The sequence below is a fragment of the Nerophis lumbriciformis genome, linkage group LG01 (assembly GCF_033978685.3).
Source record: "Nerophis lumbriciformis linkage group LG01, RoL_Nlum_v2.1, whole genome shotgun sequence".
NCBI classification, from domain to species: Eukaryota; Metazoa; Chordata; class Actinopteri; order Syngnathiformes; family Syngnathidae; genus Nerophis; species Nerophis lumbriciformis.
In genome coordinates this window covers 50,060,861-50,080,290 of record NC_084548.2, presented here as the reverse complement: position 1 = coordinate 50,080,290, position 19,430 = coordinate 50,060,861, and the positions used below count along the sequence as shown (strand labels likewise).

The 19,430-nt window shown below is 42.9% G+C and overlaps 1 protein-coding gene across 2 annotated transcripts in view; it reads right to left on the bottom strand.

Annotated features, from left to right (window-relative positions):
- The window catches only part of LOC133622700 (chemokine-like protein TAFA-2), a 275,849-nt gene that overhangs the window by 103,377 nt on the left and 153,042 nt on the right, over positions 1-19,430 (bottom strand). For both annotated transcript variants that reach the window (XM_061985578.2, XM_061985568.2), the window contains exon 2: positions 2,469-2,569. In XM_061985578.2, the coding sequence (XP_061841562.1) occupies positions 2,469-2,568 (100 nt within the window). In that variant the 5' untranslated portion in view covers position 2,569. The remainder of the gene's footprint in view (positions 1-2,468; positions 2,570-19,430) is intronic.

Sequence of the window (19,430 nt, the reverse complement as noted above, 5' to 3'; positions counted from 1 at the left end):
GAGGATTATTTTTAGATTTGTACGTTTTCATAATGTGTTTTTTCTATTTTGGACCAAAGTAAAACAAAGAAAACAACCTGGAGTTATTTTTATTTTTAAGTTATCATGCCATGATTTTACCATTCCGGCCCACTTGGGAATAGATTTTCCTCCATGCGGCCCTGGAGCTAAAATTAGTTTGACACCCCTGATCTATATCAAAAGGCAAAATTGACTTGTTTTCAGCACCTATGGTAAGAAAAGAGAAGAAAACTTCCCGAAAAAAGTGCCTTGCTTAGGTCCAGATTTTATTTCAGCAAATGTTAAGTATGACTAGCATTGACGTGAAATCCGTCCATCCATCTTCTTCCGCTTATCCGAGGTCGGGTCGCGGGGGCAGCAGCTTAAGCAGGGAAGCCCAGACTTCCCTCTCACCAGCCACTTCGTCCAGCTCTTCCCGGGGGATCTCGAGGCGTTCCCAGGCCAGCCGGGAGACATAGTCTTCCCAACGTGTCCTGGGTCTTCCCCGTGGCCTCCTACCGGTTGGACGTGCCCTAAACACCTCCCGAGGGAGGCGTTCGGGTGGCATCCTGACCAGATGCCCGAACCACCCCATCTGGCACCTCTCAATGTGGAGGAGCAGTGGCTTTACTTTGAGCTCCCCCCGGATGGCAGAGCTTCTCACCCTATCTCTAAGGGAGAGCCCCGCCACCCGGCGGAGGAAACTCATTTCGGCCGCCTGTACCCATGATCTTGTCCTTTCGGTCAAAACCCAAAGCTCATGACCATAGGTGAGGATGGGAACGTAGATCGACCGGTAAATTGAGAGCTTTGCCTTCCGGCTCAGGTCCTTCTTCACCACAACGGATCGATACAGCGTCTGCATTACTGAAGATGCCGCACCGATCCGCCTGTCGATCTCACGATCCACTCTTCCCTCACTCGTGAACAAGACTCCTAGGTACTTGAACTTCTCCACTTGGGGTAGGGTCTCCTCCCCAACCCGGAGATGGCACTCCACCCTTTTCCGGGCGAGAACCATGGACTCGGACTTGGAGGGGCTGATTCTCATCCCAGTCGCTTTACACTCGGCTGCGAACCGATCCAGTGAGAGGTGGAGATCCTGGCCGGATGAAGCCATCAGGTCCACATCATCTGCAAAAAGCAGAGACCTAATCCTGCAGCCACCAAACCAGATCCCCTCAACGCCTTGACTGCGCCTAGAAATTCTGTCCATAAAAGTTATGAACAGAATCGGTGACAAAGGGCAGCCTTGGCGGAGTCCAAGCCTCACTGGAAACGTGTCCGACTTACTGCCGGCAATGCGGACCAAGCTCTGACACTGATCGTACAGGGAGCGGACAGCCACAATCAGACAGTCCGATACCCCATACTCTCTGAGCACACCCCACATGACCTCCCGAGGGACACGGTCAAATGCCTTCTCCAAGTCCACAAAGCACATGTAGACTGGTTGGGCAAACTCCCATGCACCCTCAAGGACCCTGCCGAGGGTATAGAGCTGGTCCACAGTTCCACGACCAGGACGAAAACCACACTGTTCCTCTTGAATCCGAGGTTCGACTATCCGGCGTAGCCTCCTCTCCAGTACACCTGAATAGACCTTAACGGGAAGGCTGAGGTTGACGTGAAACTAATTTCTGTATTTTTTCACCTGATTTAGAAAATAAAAATATGGTCTTGAATTGACATTGTTTAGTTAAGTCATTTTAAGGTTTCCATTTTAATGTTGAAAAAACGTATTTATTGTACATAGAAGGGGGCATGTTATGTTTTCTGATGGGGCTAGGGTTGGTGTTCCACAATTTCAAAACCTCTGACATACACACTATGTCCCTTTGAGGACCAGTCATAGACAATTTACAGTGAAAAGTTCATTTTATTTTCACTCGCATACAAAGCATTCTAACTTGGATTGTTTCCCTGGCTTCGAGACTCTCCCGAAGGACAGTGCGGCGAAGACACAACAAACTCCCTCCTTGTCTCTCATGGACACACACCTGTTGTTGTTGAGGCCGCGGAACAAAGACACCCGGCAGGTACACACACACACATGCATCCACAGAAAATATACGTGACACACACACATAACCCACGCCCCATCCAACGCCCTTGACGCAAATCCCTTAGGGGTGTTGGACGGCTGGGCAGCGCCTGAAGAGCTGCAGCCTCCCACCGTGGCCCCCACTCCCTCCCCTCTGTTGCAAGTCTTGAGATGTATGTTGTAATATGTATATGTGCTTTGCTATGGAGGTTTTTTCCCACTCCAATTGTATTTCTTTACTCATCCTCCCCCAGCGTTGACCTTTTTCCCATCTTTTACGGGGCACCTTGTGGCAACCCATCAGCGTTCCTGTTCTGTAACCCTGTGCACTGAACCTACCTACCTTTTATTACAAAACCAACGTACCATCAAAGCAAGTATTTTCTGTTAGGACTAGTGCCGCTTCAAACAAAAGTCATCCTACCTGTGTGGCTCCTGTGTGCATGAGTGAGGGAGGCCAGACAAAGAGACAGCAGTAGACTCCACACACCGACTCCGCACAAACAAGGGCCCCGCTCTCGCATTCTGCCAGAAAGAAGAAGAAAAAAACATGAATACTTTGTGAGAGAACACACACACGTAGATTTCTCTGACGTCAAATTGCCATTTATGCAGGCGCACGTTAACGTCCTCCCGCTTACTGCCTGTGTAAAGCACACATGCATTAAACATGAGGAACTCTAAGAAAGCAGCGAGCTCAACAAGCATATCACCACCTTGCCCATGGAGAGAGAAAAAAAACATTCAAATATTGCTTTCATCCTAATCATTAAAACCGTTTGGGAGATATGCGGGAAAAGGTACGAGACGGGGAGACAGACACAAAGAGATAAAGGATGGAGGGCAAGAGATTTTAGGGAAGTCACTGTTTAATTTCCTATGTTTACAGCCAACTGGAACACAATGTCAAAAAACAGACATGCCAGGTTGTGTTATTAATATAGTCGTCGCGTCTGTGTGTGTTTGTACATAAATTTGAAAGGCTGTAAATAGCTGGTATTGTCTAAATGAACAACACTTGTCATCTCAAGCAAAGCAGATTCTCCAGTCTGCTGAGAAAACACACGCCCGCACAGCACATTATTAAAAACAGAATAAACCAGTGCTATTTTATTTATGAGAAAGGTTGGATTAATAATGAATCACCTTTCTGCATTGTTATATTCTAAGAGAGGACGCGCCCCATTATGCGATGTGCGCATGCTTCTGTGGCGAAATGATAGCAGGTGTTTACGTAGCGGCGTTGCGGAGTGATGCATGTGACTAAGGCACTTTGTTATCTAAGCTTTGACATCAATAAAAAGTGCACACAGCGGAGAACAAACTCCATTTATCAAGCAGGGACGATAAAATATGCTTTGCCAGTAGGTTTGTTTACATTTGGACTGAATTAGACTGTGAATACATCACTGTTGGAGACTGGCAAAGAAGAAAAAAAAATGTGTTGCTGGCAATCAGTTGCTTGAACTTGTTTTACTTCAAACAAGAAGTGCGTAGATGCAGATTATCCAGACCACTGAATTGTTTTAGGAATGTTGCCCATCATTCACAATCCCTATTTGAGACAATAACATGCATGTCATTCTCTTGTCTGCTAGCAAAAGGTGACTAACAATATGAAGCCCTGCAAAAAAAACGTATTGTGCGTGTGACCTGCATATTAACCAAGCTATAGCGACATTGTTATTGTAAGAACTGACACAGAGGAACTACTCTTCTTGCATAGTAACACAGAGCCTTGCTCACAGAGACACCCCCACTGCTTCTTTGGCTACGAGCAGTAGGAAAGTTAGTTACTGAGCTGCTACTGAAACGTTTGTATATGTTAATGCTGGATAAAAATCATGCCTACTTGTATAATAGAAGGTTATGGTCAAAAGACTAGGTTAGTCAACTTTGAAATTAATCTGAGACCCGAATACGTCCCTATAGGCAGACGCAACAAGGCCCTATTTACACTGCACACCAAATCTGATTTTTTTGCCCATGAGTGACACAGATTGCTAGTCTAAACGCTTCAGAGTGCTTCAAATCTGATGTTTGGGTCTGGTGTTTGGGCCTATATATATATATATATATATATATACATATATATATATATATATATATATATATATATATATATATATATATATATATATATTTATATATATATATGGTGTTCCTGGGATTAAAGGCCTCACCAGGAACACCAAGCCTACCATCAAGCATGGTGGTGGTACTATTATGCTCTGGGACTGTTTTGCTGCCAAAGGAACTGGTGCTTTACAGAGAGTAAATGGGACAATGAAAAAGTAGGACTACCTCCACATGCTTCAGGACAACCTACAATCATCAGGTCGATCTCGGAGGGTGTGTCAGTCGATCACCAGCCAGGCATTAAAAAAATAGTCCTAAAAATGAACGATCATAAATCTTCACTATGACGTCACTTTCGTCACTTGATTGACATTCACGGCACCCGAGGGTCTTCTGAGATGACGCTGGCTGCTGCCAGCTCATTAAAATTACCGACTGGAAGGCGAGAAACACTTTATTTCAACAGACTCTGGCGCCATACCTGTCGTCAAAACTCCAAAGACCGACTGCACAGTTGCACAATAAAAGCTCTGCTTCATCTTGCCTGCGCTACCAAAATAAGAGTCTCAGAAAGCTGGCGTGCACAAGCTAGCAAGCTACGGAGTTTGCCGACAATGTATTTCTTGTAAAGTGTATACAAAGGAGTACGGAAGCTGGACAAATAAGATGCCAAAAACCAACCACTTTCATGTGGTATTGGACAGAAAGGAGGACTTTTTTTCTCCTCCATTCGAAAATGCGGACGTTATCATCACCACTGTCTGATTCCAATCAATGCAAGTCATCAGAGTCAGGTAATACACCAACTTATATTCTTGTCTTCATGAAAGAAAGGAATCTATATGTGTTAAACATGCTTGTATTATCTTTAACCACCTTTAAGTTGTTAACAATATTAACTATTTGTGTTAAACATGCTTGTATTATTTTTAAACACCTTTAACTTGTTAACAATATTAACTATATGTATTAAACATACTTGTATTATCATTAAACATCTTTAATGTATTAACAATATTAACTATATGTGTTAAACATGCTTGCATTATAATTAAACACCTTTAACTTGTTAACATAAACATATATTTCATAAATAAGTAAATATAAATTATATATATGAATGAGGTAGATCCCCACGACTTGATCAATTGAAAAGTAGCTCGCCTGCAGAAAAAGTGTGAGCACCCCTGATCTAGTGGTACACCAAAAGAATCACTAGATTAAAAAGATTGAAAAACGTATTCGGGTGTTACCATTTAGAGTGCGACACTGGCAGAGGAGCTTAACTGTTTCTTTGCCCGTTTCGAAACCCCCCAGCGACACTCATCTGCTCCAGCCCTGCCCCCGCCGGGCTCCGGCGCCACTCCACTCACTGTACAGGAGCACAGTGTCAGACGAGTGCTCCTGGCTGTGAACCCCAGGAAGGCTACCGGACCAGACGGAGTACCTGGAAAGGTGCTCAGGACGTGCGCCCACCAGCTCGCTCCCCCCCTCACCAGGATCTTCAACCTCTCCCTGGCTCAGGCAGTCATCCCATCCTGCCTGAAGTCATCTACAATAATCCCGGTGCCGAAGAAGTCTCCCATCACCAGCCTGAATGATTACCGACCAGTGGCCCTCACTCCGGTAATCATGAAGTGCTTCGAGCGACTTGTTCTCCAGCACATCAAGGACCATATCCCTCCAGACTTCGACCCCCACCAGTTCGCATACCGGGCGAACAGGTCCACAGAGGACGCCATCGCTGTTGCTCTCCACTCTGCTCTGAACCACCTGGAGCAGCAGCAGAGCTACGTCCGGATGCTCTCTGTGGACTATAGCTCTGCCTTCAATACAATAATCCCGGACAGACTCTGCAATAAACTGGACACTCTTGGCCTCCCCCCTCTCACAAACGCCTGGATAAGGGACTTCCTAACGGACCGACCCCAGAATGTGAGACTTGGCCCGCACCTCTCATCCTCCCGCACGCTGAGCATCGGCTCCCCACAGGGCTGTGTGCTGAGCCCCCTCCTCTACTGCCTTTACACCCATGACTGCAGTCCGGCCCACAGTGACAACCTTACCGTCAAGTTCGCAGACGATACCACAGTGGTCGGGCTCATCTCCAGGGGTGACGAGGCTGCCTACAGAGAGGAGGTCCTGAAGCTGACGGCCTGGTCTTCGGAGAACAACCTCGCTCTCAACACCAGCAAGACCAGAGAGATCATCGTCGACTTCAGGAGGAGCAGCACCGACCCTGCCCCCCTCTACATCAACGGCGAGCGTGTAGAGAGGGTCCACACCTTCAGGTACCTTGGAGTCCACATCTCTAATGACTTCTCCTGGACAGTCAACACCACATCAATCATCAAGAAGGCTCAGCAGCGGCTACACTTCCTTAGAGTCCTCGGGAAGTACAACCTGAAGCCTGACCTGCTGCTGACCTTCTACCGCTCGTCCATCGAGAGCCTGCTGACCTACTGTATTACGGTATGGTACGGCAGCTGCACTGCAGCAGACAGGGAGAGGCTGCAAAGAGTGGTCAAGACGGCTCAGAAGATCATCGGCCGCCCTCTCCCCTCTCTGACGGACATCTACACCTCCCGCTGCCTCAACAGAGCCAGTGCCATCATCAAGGACAGCACCCACCCTGGCTCTGACCTGTTCCACCTGCTGCCCTCTGGGAAGCGCTACAGGTGCATTAAAACCAAAACAAACAGGCTAAAGAACAGCTTCTTCCCCAGGGCCATAACCATCCTGAACGGACTGCCCCATTGTCCCTCATAACTGCCTTCTCTTCGGTGCAATAACCCATTCCACCAACCACCCTGTTTTTGTTTTGTTTTTTCATGTATATATTCATTTCACACCATATTCATTGCACTTCTCCATTTTTTATATATTTGCACATTGTTTTTTTGTTTTTTTTTGTTTTTTTCTAGCATGCACACATCGCACTGTATGGAATGGCCTCAATCTCGTTACCTTGCGTAATGACAATAAAGCTGATTCTGATTCTGATTCTGATTCTTAGTGGTCAATTGTACGGAATATGTACTTCACTGTGCAACCTACTAATAAAAGTATCAATCAATCAATCAAAGTACAGTCTTTTCATTTTCCTATACTCAAACAAAAGTGTTACCACTGGCGTGTTTATGGGCTGCCCTGGGGTGGCACGTGCCATCTCGACGTCCATTGCACCGGTCGCCCGGGGGCAGGGGGTGGGGGGTCCTACTATCTGCGGTCCCCTCCAAGGTTTTACATTGTATCCCATTGGGTTGAGTTTTTTTCTTGCCCTGATGTGGGATCTGAGCCGAGGATGTCTTCTTGATTTAGGGCTATATAAATGAACTTTGATTGATTGATTGATTGATCCTGAGTAGCCATTAGGCCGCCCCAGGTGCCCCCCCACTTAGAGGTAGACCGATTTGAAGCATACAAACGTCGTAGGAGAGTGGCCGGTGCACACATAAAGTATATTGGTGGTAGTGTGCTTAATTGCCAGGGATTCTAAGAGTGTCAGACGGGGCTCTTCTGCGGTCGTACCCAAGATCGCTTCAGATTTTGCGCGGACTTTCGGCGACAAATAAACTGCTAAAGCTACATTGAAAATGTGGGCTTCTGGTACGGTATGTTCGGAATCTGGATAGAGAATAAAAATGTATAAATACCATTAGAGTAAAAGAATAACCGCGCATGATATTACATTTGACGGCAAACTTAATCCAAACCATTGAAATAAAACAATATTAATATCAAATTGATCACCAATAAAATAGTTGTCCGGTAGCATAATGGTCTATGCTCTTGCCGTTCATGCTGTGGGTTTGAATCTCGGCAGCAGCAAGTGTTATTTAATGTGAGCAATTGTCTTACAAGAAGATTCACTCCATACTTGGTGGTGGTAATATACTATAGTAGCTACAGCTGCCACTGGGGTACACTGACTGTTATGTGGGTGCTACCCCTTTAAAAAAGTCTGGACATGCCACTGAGTGTTACTGTTCAAACTGTGAGTAATGTTACAGTGGCCAAAAATATTAATTATACTATTTTAAATAAATGATAAATGGGTTATACTTGTATAGCGCTTTTCTACCTTCAAGGTACTCAAAGCGCTTTGACAGTATTTCCACATTCACCCATTCACACACACATTCACACACTGATGGCAGGAGCTGCCATGCAAGGCGCTAACCAGCAGCCATCAGGAGCAAGGGGTGAAGTGTCTTGCCCAAGGACAGGTGGGGATTGAACCCCAGTAACCAGCAACCCTCCGATTGCTGGCACGACCACTCTACCAACTTCGCCACGCCGTCCCCAAATAAAACTTCTGCTTTGTTTTTTTAAATAAATACTTAGGCCTACTACGCTACTGTATTTTCAATGTTGGTCATTACAGTGGTACTTGGAAGTTTTTCTCAGAGGTGGTACTCGGTGGAAAAAGTTTAAGAACCACTGCTGTAGACCTGGGGCCGTATTTATCAAGCGTCTTAGAATTACTCCTAAGAAGTCTGCTAAGAGTTGACTTATGAGTAAAGAAATTATTCGCTGAAAGCTGCACTTAAAAGTTAGTTATCAAGCGTCTTACTCACATTTTCAGCGAAGTGTAGGACTGAATCTTAAGTGTCACACTCAGAGCTGAATTACGACATTACTATGTGCCGTAAACTGAATTTTAGGTGACGTCATTTCTGTGTCCATAGAAATGACCAATCATGGAAGGGAATCCCTTGTCTAAGAATAAAGAAATATCTTAGAAATATTTAAGTGGACAACGGGAGTGTATATTTTGACTACAAAATAATACAAACTACAAAATAATACAAAACAAACAAACAATATTGGCAACGAATCAAAAACAAATGTTTCCTTTTCTTTCCAATTCATTTTCCCAGTGGCGAGATATCGAAGCATTGTGATGACCTTTAGTTCTGCTGTGAAAGCTCTGCTGCGTGATGTTGCTGATGAGATGACGCCCCTTATTAAATCTGTGACAAAAATAGTACCCGCTCTGTCTAAACGATACCGTTTGATCAGCTGCTCGTCATCAAACAAAGCCAGGACATCCTTCCGCTCCCTGAACGTTCGCGCACGTCTCTCTCGCCTCAGTGCCATCCCCCGCTGGCAACTCCTAACCACTTAGGACACCTCTGAAGGTCTCTTAAATATCGTGGAGAGTAGGAGTGATTCTTAGACTTAAGAAAGTTGATAAATAGCTTTTATTCTTAAGTTTGAGAGTAGGACTACATTTCGCAAATTCTCAGGACTTAAGTGTAAAATGGCACTCTAAGACGCTTGATAAATACGGCCCCTGTCCTTGTGGTTAGAGTGTCTGCCCTGAGATCGGTAGGTCGTGAGTTCAAACCGCGGCCTAGTCATACCAAAGACTATAAAAATGGGACTCATTGAGTGCTTGCATTAAGGGTTGGAATTGGGGGTTAAATTCCCGAGCGCGGCCACTGCTGTTGCTCACTGCTCAAGGGGATGTGTCAAATGCAGAGTTTAATTTCACCACACCTAGTGTGTGTGTGTGACTATCAGTGGTACTTTAACTCATACTTGCCAACCCTCCTGAAATTCAGCGCCTCTCCCGAAAACCTCCCGGGACAAATTTTCTCCCGAAAATCTCCCGAAATTCAGGCGGAGCCACGCTGTAGACCTGGGGCCGTATTTATCAAGCGTCTTAGGGGCCACGCCCCCTCCACCTCCATGCAAACCTGAGTGACGTGTTGACAGCCTGATTTCACGTCCGCTTTCCTACGATATAAACAGCGTGCCTGCCCAATCACGTTATAACTGTAGAATGATCAAGGGCGAGTTCTTGGTTTCTTATGTGGGTTTATTGTTAGGCAGTTTCATGAACGTCCTCCCAGCGCGGTAACAACACACAACAACAGCAGTCACGTTTTCGTCTACCGTAAAGCAGTTCGTCTGCCGTAAACAGCAATGTTGTGACACTCTTAAACAGGACAATACTGCCATCTACTGTACATGCATATGTGACAATAACATCTACGGCTTTTAGAGAGTGCAGTGCACAACTGTGCACACAACAAGTAGACGAAGCAGAATGCATCATCAGAGAGGGTGTTCAGCATGGTTAGAAAAAGAGTGACAGAGAATAGAACAAGGATGGACAATTCAACCCTTAACTCAACAATGAGTAGATGAGTGTTATGTGTGTGTATATGTGTAAATAAATGAACACTGAAATTCAAGTATTTCTCTTATATATATATATATATAATAAAATAAATGTATATATATATATAGCTGGAATTCACTGAAAGTCAAGTATTTCTTATATATATATATATATATATATATATATATATATATATATATATATATATATATATATATATATATATATGAAATACTTGACTTGGTGAATTCTAGCTGTAAATATACTCCTCCCCTCTTAACCACGCCCCCAACCACACCCCCCCCACCTCCCGAAATCGGAGGTCTCAAGGTTGGCAAGTATGCTTTAACTGGTCATTTTTTCTTCCAGAGGTTATGTAAAATTTCAAAGTAAAAACCACAATGTCAACTTTACCATTTAACTAGTTACAAACAATATTGTAAACTCAAAGAAATAAATAGTGTTAATGTATGTCTGATTTACTCTTTGGTTAGAACAGGTGTCACAACAACAACATCATCAAAGTAATTAAAGTCTTCCAGAAGCTTTTGAGCGCCTACGAAATGTAAACGAAGCAAACAGTGCAAATCTACACAGATGTGCTTCGCACAAAAGCAAAACCCGGTTGTGCATATTTGGGTATAAATCTGCATGCATGTATGTAAATGTTGCTGCGAGGAGTGCATGTGTGAATGTGCGTTAAGCCCTGGCTTGACTTCTGAGCAGTGTGTGTGTGTGTGAGTCATCTGGCTACGCGAGCAGGCATTTCGAAAGCTGAGGGAAGCTGCAAAGCCAGACAGGCTGAGCCAAGGCTTTTTCAGGCTGGAGGGCATCACAGACACACACAAACTCATACTCATGTACGTTTTATTGCCACATTTTGTTTCCTTTTTTCACCCCTCATTCATCGCCGCCCACTCTTTTGTCGTGTCCGCTCCTCGGCTCTGCTGCTAGACAAGGATACCTGCTTCCTCCTCAGTGCATTTACACACTCAGTGCAATGTCTGTGATAACACAGCGCCACTACATTACGACTGCTTGTTTGGTCTGTCTGCCGCAGAGCCTGTGGGTGTGTGATGTATAATTGCTTCAGAGAGACTCGGGAAAAGGGAAAAGGGTGAGAAAAAGGAATATATGTGAAGGTTCGTGTGTGATTCTGATCAATAGCGGCTAAACATTTTGACCCTCCATCAGTGTCAAACGGTGATGTATAAGTGTGTGTTCCCAACTGAATGGCACACAGTCGCCTTTGTGTTGTGATGCACTGACTATCACACTGCATGCAAAATGCTTGCAAACAATGGGCCCCATTCAGCAATAAGTTCCTAACTTTTCCTCTTATCTTTCTTCCTAAGTGATTTCCTAAGAGGAGGCCATTCAAATTCATGACGTGTTCTTAAACGCCCAAATTGTTCCCACCTGCTGAATGCCAAATGGTTAGCGCGTGCGTGTCTATCATAATTTGCATACAAACATGCCCTTATTTCACCAATATGCATATGTAAACACCCTTAATTCCGTAATTTGCATAGGTAAACACCCTTAATTCCCCATATATAAGGGCTCAATTCCGGCGGAAAAGCCAAACATCAGACACACGGAGAAAACACAAACAGATTACAGAAGATAAATTTGTATTATCCCGGGGGGGGAATACTTAATGTCAAAACGTAAGTTTAAGAAAGGGGGGACTGCTGAGGTAGCCCCGAAGCGGTCAATTAAATATTCGTCACTTTGGGCAAAACATGGTCGTGAAATATGCGCTCCCCCTTCAGGGCACGATCTGAGGCATCTTGCAGTAGCAGCAAGAGTGTGTGTGTGTGTGTGTGTGTGTGTGTGTGTGTGTGTGTGTGTGTGTGTGTGTGTGTGTGTGTGTGTGTGTGTGTGTGTGTGTGTGTGTGTGTACATGGTATTTTGAAATGTCTATATTGTTCATTTTGCTATATGTCTGTCTGTCTGTCTGTCTGTCTGTCTGTCTGTCTGTTTGTCTCTCTCTCTCTCTCTCTCTCTCTCTCTCTCTCTATCTATCTATCTATCTATCTATCTATCTATCTATCTATCTATCTATCCATCCATCCATCCATCCATCCATCCATCCATCCATCCATCCATCCATCCATCCATCCATCCATCCATCCATCCATCCATCCATCCATCTATGATATTAATGTAACATTAGACAATAGAAGTAAGGGAACTTGTCACACTTAAGAACAAATAGGCCATCCTAAGAGTGCTCTGGAGCACTCGTAGATAGAGATGTCGGATAATATCGACAGGCCGATGCTATCGGACGATAAATGCGTTAAAATGTACTATCGGAAATTATCGGTATCGTTTTTTTTAAAAATCTGTATCGTTTTTTAAATTTTTTTTATTTTTATTAAATCAACATAAAAAACACAAGATACACTTACAATTAGTGCACCAACCCAAAAAACCTCCCTCCTCCATTTAGACTCGTTCACACAAAAGGGTTGTTTCTTTCTGTTATTAATATTCTGGTTCCTACATTATATATCAATATATATCAATACAGTCTGCAAGGGATACAGTCCGTAAGCACACATGATTGTGCGTGCTGCTGGTCCACTAATAGTACTGACCTTTAACAGTTAATTTTACTAATTTTCATTAATTACTAGTTTCAATGTAACTGTTTTTATATTGTTTTTTACTTTCTTTTTTATTCAAGAAAATGTTTTTAGTTTATTTATCTTATTTTATTTTTTTTAATTTTTTTTTAAAGGACCTTATCTTCACCATACCTGGTTGTCCAAATTAGGCATAATAATGTGTTAATTCCACGACGGTATCAATAATTAAAGAGTTGGACAATATCGGAATATCGGATATCGGCAAAAAGCCATTACCGGACATCCCTATGAGTCGTAGATTTTGTTCTTACCTACGAACAAATCCCAGCTAAGAAAACATTGGTGAATACAAAAATTGCTTTAAAAACTTCGTAAGTGGGCCTAAGAACAAAATGTGTTCTTAAGAACGGTTGCTGAATGGGGCCCAATGTCAACATTTGACCATTGTTGTTGCGAAAAGGTTTCTTACGGGTATTATTGATAGACGTCACAGTCCATGGCTGCTGATGCTTTTTGCCAGCCAAAATAGGTTTGAAAAAAAAGCAACAGCGGATCTTAGAGCCCTGCATGATGTGGCTTTCATTAATCGAACTCAGAGGAGCAAAAGAGAAAGGAAGAGCGAGAGATAGTTGGACAAAAATTGGTGGTCTCCCATGAGTTGTGCAGTCTGTTCCATTCTTTTAATTAGTCCCGTTGGAATGCACTCCCCACTCCGCACGCCTCATCAACCTCCCCCTTTATATCTCCGCTCTCTATTTGAGCGTGCGTGTGCACACGTGGGCGCGTGTGTTTGTATGCACACTCGCAAATGCCGGACAGACATCTCGCGGGCACATGAGCAATAGTTGAGTTCCCACAGGTCCTTGAGAAAATCTAGCGGAAAAATATTCATATTCAAGGTGTAAGTATTCTCCAAGATATTTACCATGGGATCATAATTCCCACAACATCACTCATAGCAGTAATTAAAAGTAGAAGGGAGTTTTTTTGCTACTTGATATTCTGAATAACAACAACAATGTCAACCCAAAAGACAATGAATTCTGTATTTTTAAAATCAGAATATTTACGCATTTGCTGCAATTGTACACTTCATTGCAGAAAATAAAATAGTGGTTTTGTGATGACGGACATGCCCAAATCACCTCCTTTAGTGGTCTATATTAACAGTGAAGCAGCCAGGACACAGCCGATAAATGGTCTATTTTTGATTTTTTCATATATAAAGCGCACCGGATTATAGGGCGCATTAAAGGAATTATAGTATTATTTTTTTTTTCTAAATTGAAAACACTTCCTTGTGGTCTAAGTAACATGTAATGGTGGTTCTTTGGTCAAAATGTTGCATAGGTGATGTTTTACAGACCATCTTCAAGCCACTTTCTGACAGTCCCTTCAGGATGCGCCGTTTTGTGGGCGGTCTTATTTACGTGGCTCACCTTCGACAGCGTCTTCTCCCCGTCATTTTTGTTGTAGCGGTGTAGCGTGCAAGGACTTGAGTCATATTGCCATCATAGTGCACTCTACACGTATCTCTTATGTTTGACTGCCATATACTGGTCAAACTTATCATTACTCCATGTACCAAATAAAATTGCTTCGAGGTCAGTATAATTAATGTTCGAACTGAGAAACATATTTTTTTTTTGCAAACAATCATTAACTTAACAGCAACACTTTGCAAAAAAGTTGGCAGAGTTGCATTTTTACCATTGTGTTACATGGCCTTTCCTTTTAACAACACTTAGTAAACGTTTGGGAACTGAGGAGACCAATTATTTCCCATTCTTGCTTGATGTACAGCTTAAGTTGTTCAACACATTTTTTAATGTGAGACAGGTCTGGACTACAGGCAGGCCAGTCTAGTACCCGCACTCTTTTACTACAAAGCCACCCTGTTGTAACACGTGCACAATGTGGCTTGGTATTGTCTTGCTGAAATAAGCAGGAGCGTCCATGATAACATTGCTTGGATGGCAACATATGTTGCTCCAAAACCTGTATGTACCTTTCAGCATTAATGGCGCCTTCACAGATGTGTAAGTTACCCATGCCTTGGGCACTAATACACCCCCATACCATCACAGATGCTGGCTTTTCAACATTACGCATATATAACAATCCGGATGGTTCTTTTCCTCTTTGGTCCGGAGGACACATCATCCACAGTTTCCAAAAACAATTTGAAATGTGTACTCGTCAGACCACAGAACACTTTTCTATTTTGCATCAGTCCATCTTAGATGAGCTCGGTCCAAACGAAGCGTTTCTGGGTGTTGTTGATAAATGGCTTTCCCTTTGCATAGTAGTTTTAGCTTGTACAAACGTTGTACTTGCAGATGAAGCGATGAACTGTAGTTACTGACAGTGGTTTTCTGAAGTGTTCCTGAGCCCATGTGGTGATATCCTTTACACACTGATGTCGCTTTTTGATGAAGTAGCGCCTGAGGGATCAAAGGTTTGTAATGTAATTGCTTACGTGCAGTGATTTTTCCAGATTCTCTGAACCTTTTGATGATATTACGGACTGTAGATGGTGAAATCCCTAAATTCCTTGCAATAGCTCGTTGAGAAATGTTGTTCTTAAACTGTTCGACAATTTCCTCACGCATATGACCCTCGCCCCATCCTTGTTTGTGAATGACTGAGCATTTCATGGAACCTGCTTTTATACCCAATCATGGCACCCACCTGTTCCCAATTAGCCCGTTCACCTGTGGGATGTTCCAAATAAGTGTTTGATGAGCATTCCTCAACTTTCTCCGTCTTTTTTGCTATTTGTGCCAGCTTTTTTTTTTAAACATGTTGCAGGCATCAAATTCCAAATGAGCTAATATTTGCAAAGTTCAAACATTAAGTATCTTGTCTTTACAGTCTATTCAATTGAATATAGGTTGAAAAGGATTTGCAAATCATTGTATTTTGTCTTTTTTTACGATTTACACAACGTGCCAACTTCACTGCTTTTGGGTTTTGTAGATCTCACCACACACACAAGCAAGTGTGTGTGTGGTGTCCTTCAAATATAAAAAAAGTGCATCACTGAAAAGAAAATATTAATATTAGGCAGTGCTATTACTAAATATGAAAAGAACTGAATCTGAGTTTCCTGAGAAGTTGAACTGACCAAGGTCAACAATATACTCACAATTGTGCTTTCTGAAAGCACAGAATCCGAGGAAAATGGAAGCCATTCAAATAAATGGTTGTAAACAAACAGGGTGTTTTTGAAGGTACATGTTTGTATGGAGAAGGATTGAAATAGACAATATATTTAGGTATTAATCAGCTGATATTGTACATATTCTTTTTCGGTTTGATGCAACTCTTTTCTATACCACTTTCAGGGTTGCCAGTGCTGGAGTCTATCCCACATGACATTGGGCAAAAGGTAGACAACATCCTGGATTGGTTGCAGTAGCACATGTAGAGAAAAAAACTAACATTCATATATCTCATAGTGTCTGCCGTAATGTATGCCACTCTTCAAACAAATAGTGAGTCATGGCTAGAGAAACCATAGCTTAGAAACACTCTTTTTTTCTTTCTTTAAGAGGACCTATGATGATGTTTTTCTACATTTTAAACACTTCCTTGTGGTCTAGATATAATATATAATGTAGGAACCAGAATATTAATAACAGAAAGAAACAACCCTTTTGTGTCAATGAGTGTAAATAGGGAAGGAAGGTTTTTTGGGTTAGTGCACTAATTGCAAGTGTATCTTGTGTTTTTTATGTTGATTTAATAAAAAAATTAAAAAATAAATAACAATTTTTTTTTTTTAAACAATACCGATAATAAAAAAAATTATAATGATAATTTCCGATATTACATTTTAACGCATTTATCGGCCGATAATATCGGCAGGCCGATATTATAGGACATCTCTAGTATATATGCTTAAAATGACCAAAATACGTAACTAATACATGTTGTTATGAAAATGCCTGTTACTACATTATATACATACTCACAGCATGTAAATAAAATGTTGATGGAGGGTTTTTTAAGAGCGCTTTATAGGCGGAATAGACACAATGACGTAATTACTGCCATTACCTCCATTGTTAGCTGGTTTTTGCTGGTGTTTATATACGAGTTAGAATGCATTAAAAAAAAGAAACAACATGCAGCACGGTGGAAGAGGGGTTAGTGCGTCTGCCTCATAATACGAAGGTCCTGAGTAGTCCTGGGTCGGGATCTTTCTGTGTGGAGTTTGCATGTTCTCCCCGTGACTGCGTGGGTTCCCTCCGGGTACTCCGGCTTCCTCCCACCTCCAAAGACATGCACCTGGGGATAGGTTGATTGGCAACACTAAATTGGCCCTAGTGTGTGAATGTTGTCTGTCTACCTGTGTTGGCCCTGCGATGAGGTGGCGACTTGTCCAGGGTGTACCCCGCCTTCCGCCCGATTGAAGCTGAGATAGGCTCCAGCTCCCCCCGCGACCCCGAAGGGAATAAGCGGTAGAAAATGGATGGATGGATGGATTGTGAATGATAGGCAAAATACAATTTAAAAAATGTAGTTGTCCTTTAACCAAGACTTTCAACCTAATGTAGCCTACATACTGAACCATTAAAAGGCCTATTGTCGAACCACTACACACTATCTCTGAGTAGTTTTCAGGCGATAAACACAATCTACTTTTGTGTGTTGTAAAAACTGCAGTATTATAGATGGAAGAACAAATGTGTATTTTCCTCTGATTTATTAGAGGAGTCTCGTTGGTCGCCAAAGTCTGTCCAAACTAATTGCAACCTCAAGAGATTTTAGCTGGGCGGGGGCCCATAGGACCATGTGTGGGTTTGTGTACATGGTTGTGTAGTTCATGTGTGTTTTGGTTAATGAAATCCAAAGTTTGGCCTTTGAAAGCCACTCCACATGGCCTGTAGAGAATGCCAGTGGCTCTAAATTAAGCCTCCAATTTAACATGGATTGAGGAAATTCAGCTGTGTGTGTGTGTGTGTGTATCACTCATTAATTAACACCATGACTCCAGCAGAATGTACGTCCCAGACTTGACATTCCCATCTTTTAAATCAGCTGTTTGCCTCTTCCTGCCATACTTGCATGCCTTCCACACCTCCCTACAGCTTGATCCAACTCAAGAGTGTCATACTCCATCTATCTGCCTCTCTCGTTCCCTTTGTATTGCTTCGTCTCTGTCTGTCTCTGGATGAGCTAACCTGGAGAACTTGTTTCACCGCGAGGTACAATCCCGATGTCACTACAAATCCGTCGTCTATGAGCCTCCACAGCCATTCCTGAAACATCCTGAGGTCGAATAGATGTGCGCACACACACACACAACACACACACGCACACACAGGCTGCTGACAGTGCAGATCTAGGTGGTAAAGTTCAATTACAGTAGAACCTCAATTTTTGAACCTAATTGGTTCTTGAACAAAATTTTACATAAATAATGTCATGGCTGTCTTGAGTTTCCAATAATTTCTACAACTCTTATTTTTTTGTGATAGAGTGATTGGAGCGCATACTCGTTGGTCACGAAAAATACATTCATGAAGTTTGGTTCTTTTATGAATTTATTATGAGTCTACTGAAAATGTGACCAAATCTGCTGGGTCAAAAGTATACATACAGCAATGTTAATATTTGGTTACATGTCCCTTGGCAAGTTTCACTGCAATAAGGCGCTTTTGGTAGTAAGCTTCCACAAGCTTCTGGCAAGCTTCTGGTTGAGTTTGTGACCACTCCTCTTGACAAAATTGGTGCAGTTCAGCTAAATGTGTTGGTTTTCTGACATGGACTTGTTTCTTTAGCATTGTCTACCCGTTTAAGTCAGGACTTTGGGAAGGCCATTCTAAAACCTTAATCCTAGCCTGATTTAGCCATTCCTTTACCACTTTTGACGTGTGTTTGGGGTCATTGTCCTGTTGGAACACTCAACTGCGCCCAAACCCCAACCTCCGCGCTGATGAATTTGGAGATAATCCTCCTTTTTCATTGCCCCATTTAGTCTCTGTAAAGCACCAGTTCCATTGGCAGCAAAACTGGCCCAGAGCATAATACTACCACCACCATGCTTGACGGTTGGCATGGTGTTCCTGGGATTAAAGGCCTCATCTTTTCACCTCTAAACATATTGCTGGGTATAGTGGCCAAACAGCTCAATTGTTGTTTCATCTGACATCACATGGACAAAGATAAGACCTTCTAGAGGAAAGTTCTGCCATACCGGTATTTTTGATGTGCCTTTTTTACGGCGAAGAACAGGGCATCCTCTTTGGCTCACCCCGCCCCTTGCGTGTTTATGCAGGCTTCTCTGATGACCCAAAATGACGCGCATCAAACTTTTTTTTTTAAATACGTCGGAGCGGTGCCGACTTCTCAACTCCAAAGTGATGCAATGATTTGGTCAGCGACTGCATTTGGCTGTTGGTGAGTGACTACAGCTTTTCTTTTTTTTTTACACATACACCAATTTGCTTGAGAACCTCTTTCTCTCCTTGTATCAACTTTACCACCAATTCCATCTGTTTATGTTGTGAACTTCTGTTAGCGACTTAGCACAGAAGCTAACAATAGCTCCTCTGGCTGGCTGAAAAGT